The sequence below is a fragment of the Neophocaena asiaeorientalis genome, unplaced genomic scaffold, assembly GCF_003031525.2.
Source record: "Neophocaena asiaeorientalis asiaeorientalis breed wild unplaced genomic scaffold, Neophocaena_asiaeorientalis_V1.1 scaffold43, whole genome shotgun sequence".
Taxonomy (NCBI): Eukaryota; Metazoa; Chordata; class Mammalia; order Artiodactyla; family Phocoenidae; genus Neophocaena; species Neophocaena asiaeorientalis.
Window position 1 is genome coordinate 3,290,605 of NW_020173674.1, and position 1,409 is coordinate 3,292,013.

The 1,409-nt window shown below is 57.4% G+C and overlaps 1 protein-coding gene across 1 annotated transcript in view; it reads right to left on the reverse strand.

Annotated features, from left to right (window-relative positions):
* Window positions 1–1,409, reverse strand: part of PPFIA1 (PPFI scaffold protein A1) — a 100,859-nt gene that overhangs the window by 34,059 nt on the left and 65,391 nt on the right. The window contains exon 14 of the mRNA XM_024749271.1: window positions 1,163–1,301. Within this exon, the coding sequence (XP_024605039.1) occupies window positions 1,163–1,301 (139 nt within the window). The remainder of the gene's footprint in view (window positions 1–1,162; window positions 1,302–1,409) is intronic.

A 1,409-nucleotide genomic window follows, 5' to 3' on the forward strand; every position in this document is an offset into this window, starting at 1 on the left:
CTTGGACCCGGGGTGCCCCACGGCTCTATCCGTGGACCTCATCTCTCTCTCCACAGGCACCGACCAGGTGACCCTATCTGGCTCATGCCTTTAAATACCACCTGTATGCCCATGACCCCAAGTCTACCTCGAGTTGAGAGCTCTCCCGGGTCCAAGCTGGAACACCCAGCTGCCGACCTGTCCACCTGAACGGGACCGAGGCCCAGGTCCCAGCCTCCCCCGACCCGGCTATCTCCCTCACAGCAGGAAACAGACCCCAGCCTTGAGCTGCTCCCGGACCGCCCCCGCCCCCGTAGCCTACGTCCAGTGCACTGGCCCGTCTGGCTGGCACAACCGTTACCTCCGAATGGCTACTCCCCCTCCCTTCCTCAGGTCTTTGCTCGAACGCCACCCTCCTGGAGACCCTCGCTGGCCACCCTGTTTAAAACTTATTATTCCCCTCCTTGTTTGGCAACTCGGGTACCCTTGGTCGCCTTTCCCTGCTTATTACCATCTGACAGGCTGTGGTGACTGAAAAATACGTCCATGAATTCTTTAGTCCTCCTCGCTTCAAGAGGCAGAGGGCAGCTCCTCCCTGACCCCCGTGAGTGAGGGCGGGACTTCGCAGCTCACTCTGATGAGCAGAACGCAGTGGAAGCAAAGGTGTGCAGCTTCCGAGACTGCGGCATGAAAGGGCTCTCCCCCGCTCTCTCTCGGAGGGAGTTCTGGAAGAGGTCCACACGGCAAGGACCTGGGCCCTCTCGCCAACAGCCAGGTGAGGGAGTCTGAAAGCGTGCCACCCAGCCCCGGGGGGGCCTTCCGGTGGCAGCGACCTCAGGAGGCCCTGAGCAGGGCCCAGCCCACTGAGATGCTCCCACGTGCACACGAGCTGTGGACTATTAAATGTTCACTGTGAAGCCACTGAGCTTTGCAGTGACTGGCGATGCAGCAGTAGATCAGGAATACACACGGCATGTTTTATTTTACTTTCCATTCACCGCTGCCTCTCTCTTCTCACTAGGGAGTGCGTGCTGGGGTGTGCGTGTGTGCCGGTATTTTGTCCGTTTTTTATTCTCTGCTGGAGCCCTAGGTCTGAGGATGCCTGGCCCAAACCAGCTGCTCACTGAATGTGGGAGCTCAAAATACAGAGACATATATAAAAACTATATGCCGCGAAACGCACAGAAACGTGAAGGCCGTTGAGCCTCCCCTCGCTACAAGACGACGGACGTGCGCATCGTTCACTCTTAAGGACGACCTCAAACCTGTGCTCGTCAGCGCCGCGCCGCGCCTCACAGTAGGTCACGTTACCAAAACTCGTTCTAAAAACAAAGCTTGCCTTAAAAGTAAACTCTTAGTCGGAAAAAGGAAAATGGGGGCAGGGGAAGAGAGGAAGCGACCCATCAAGCGCTGTTTCAAGACAGTCTCTG